The 2,575-nt window shown below is 42.2% G+C and overlaps 1 protein-coding gene across 1 annotated transcript in view; it reads right to left on the bottom strand.

Annotated features, from left to right (window-relative positions):
- Positions 1-2,575, bottom strand: part of LOC101848844 (metalloprotease mig-17) — a gene marked incomplete in the record, with an annotated part of 13,348 nt that overhangs the window by 5,727 nt on the left and 5,046 nt on the right. Inside the window, 2 exon segments of the mRNA XM_013088278.1 lie at positions 688-793; positions 1,393-1,433. Of these exon segments, the coding sequence (XP_012943732.1) occupies positions 688-793; positions 1,393-1,433 (147 nt within the window).

Raw genomic sequence — 2,575 nt, forward strand, 5'->3', positions numbered from 1 at the left:
CTCTCTCTCTCACACACACACACACACACACACACACACACTCACACACACACACAGACACATACACACACCAACACACCATAGACGCCTACTGACCGTCTGCTGCCTGATCCTAATTAACTGTGTTAAAGTTTAAAGATAAGCAGGTGTATAACAGGTTCTAAAAAAATGAAGACGATAATACTATTAGACCCCAGTGCAAAAAAAAATAATAACAACAGATTCAGACAAAATAAAGGGGTCAGTTTTTTAGATACTAGTATTGAATATAAGCTGCAACATATTCTGACAAAACAACATAATGTTTCTGCCAAAATCCACCACAGTAGAGGCAATGGCTCTCAACGGTTTTATATAATTTTATTGGTGTTCAAACAGAGCGAAGATGATAGCTGTGCCATAAATGCTAGTACAACCTCAGATTCAAATACCTGAAAATTTTGCTTCTATGATATCTAATCTGCGTCTATGGTGTGCTGGTGAGGCATCCCACCATCGCATTTAGAAGACAAAAATTCGATTCCTGTGAGGGGAGAATTTTTATTGAGTGTGAGTGTCTTGGTCTTTCTGTAGGGATGTTATATCCTTGCACCTCAGCTAGTGCACCTGCTAAATAATCTAAATTGTGTCGATGTGGCGAAAAAGTATCTACCATCACGTTTTTCTTCCCAAAAGAGGTAGAGATACCTGTGTCCCAGCTCGTGAGCACTGACGCTCCCTGTGGTCCCCGTGAAGTATTCCTCTATGACTGACACACTGTTGTACGAGCACGCAGTTCCGATGAAGGCCACACCTGCAGAATCAGATGTTAAACAAAACGGTGAAATGGTGTATGTTTTAACGCCCCTATCACCACTGTAAGGTTATTTAAGAGGCTGTGCCTCCGAGTCTAACGTCCATCTCCGAAAGGACAGAGCCAAATGGGAAATTCGTGGAAAGTGCATTTCCCAAGGACACAATTTTGGATTGAGCTGAGGCTCGAACCCCCGAACCTGCAATCTCACGTTGCGGGCCCAGCACTAGGCTACCGACGCCAACCTTCAGAAGGTAATAATATAGTTGAATAAACATAATAAGTCTATTCTCAGAAAACTTTTAAGTGCAGAAAGGGACATTGAACCATACAACATCACTTATTATTTACCACACTGTCCAATAAGGTAGCAAATGTTGAAGGGAAGAGAGGAAGGGGGAACAAGGCTTTGAAACTTGACTTAGAACAAATATAACTCGGGCAGGAATAGGGCAGAAAGTCAGGAAACGGAATAGATCTATTTTTATTGCCGAAATTTCTGAGAAGCAATGTCCAACTACTGGAAAAGCTAAGAAGATGATGAAATCTACATTTTGCACATGTACTAGCGTGCGTTTATATAGGTGTTTCTGACTTACCTATGGTAGAGGTATCTTGACCGCTGCCAAGAAGGTCTAACCTGTAAAAAAAAGAGAATTTGATTATTTTATGATCAGCAGTACGCGAAACTACCTGTATTAAACACCTCCAACTAGCGTCTGTGGTGCAGCCTTTAGGTGCTTCGCCGTCCCAAGTACAAAGCCAAAGCTTAATTGCCATGTGGGGAAAAGTAGTAGTTCTAGCTCTTGTCGAGTATCTCGCTTTTTTTGTACTGTGACGTTGTTCCCCTCTCAGCCTTGATTGCCCCTGACAGGCGAGGGTCAAAGCCTGCCTCCCATGTGGTCTAAATTGTATTCACGAGGGCGTAAAAGTGCCTGCAAAAAAAATACACCCCAATACCCATTGTTTAGAATGGAGTGATATCGTCAGTTGAGCTCCAATCAAACTAATGGCATTTTGTTTGGAGGTTGCTACGGTTACGATAGTGATATTTGATTTGGTTTACGAATTTCCAGTTCGTTTTCTTCACTCAACCCGTTAAGTTAAAGATAATGAGCTCTAATCTTTTTGAAGACGATCTGCTTCAACCAAGCATTTACTGAATACGTCTGCATCACAGTAGACCGGAATACCAAAAGTAATAAATTTCATCGAGAGTCAAAGAGTCAAATGGTTCGGACATCAAACCAAAATGCCACAGGAACAACTAGCGGCAAGGGCTTATCGCACCAGCGAATCTGACTTCAAATCAATTGGAAGGCAATGAAGGACCTCGTTTGATGGGGTTAAAAAGGTCCTGGAACAACATAACATTAGAACTATCACAGACGCCACACATCTAGCACAGAAGTGAAACCTGCACCTTCCCTCGACATTCTAAGGATACCAGAGGAAGGAAAAAGTCAGGCACGTATCACAGTAGGCCAACAGGTGCACCTGGAAAATACACTTCCGACATTGAAAAGCAAGTCATTCCTTTTTGCTGGACAGGGCTGTGGATAATTTTTATAATCCACGTTCTTAAGCTCAGCATTGCCTATTCTTAAAGACCTGTTTTGGGAATTAGACAGTTGCGCGCCACTTTGGGCGGTTTTATCGGGACGGGTGATACATTCCGAGGTCTGCCTTGACATAATGATCTAACAAGAATGAAAGGACGTGAGACTTAAACAAAGAGTACATGCCAAACACACACACACACACACACACACACACACACAC

Source organism: Aplysia californica, unplaced genomic scaffold, assembly GCF_000002075.1.
Source record: "Aplysia californica isolate F4 #8 unplaced genomic scaffold, AplCal3.0 scaffold00715, whole genome shotgun sequence".
NCBI lineage: Eukaryota > Metazoa > Mollusca > Gastropoda > Aplysiida > Aplysiidae > Aplysia > Aplysia californica.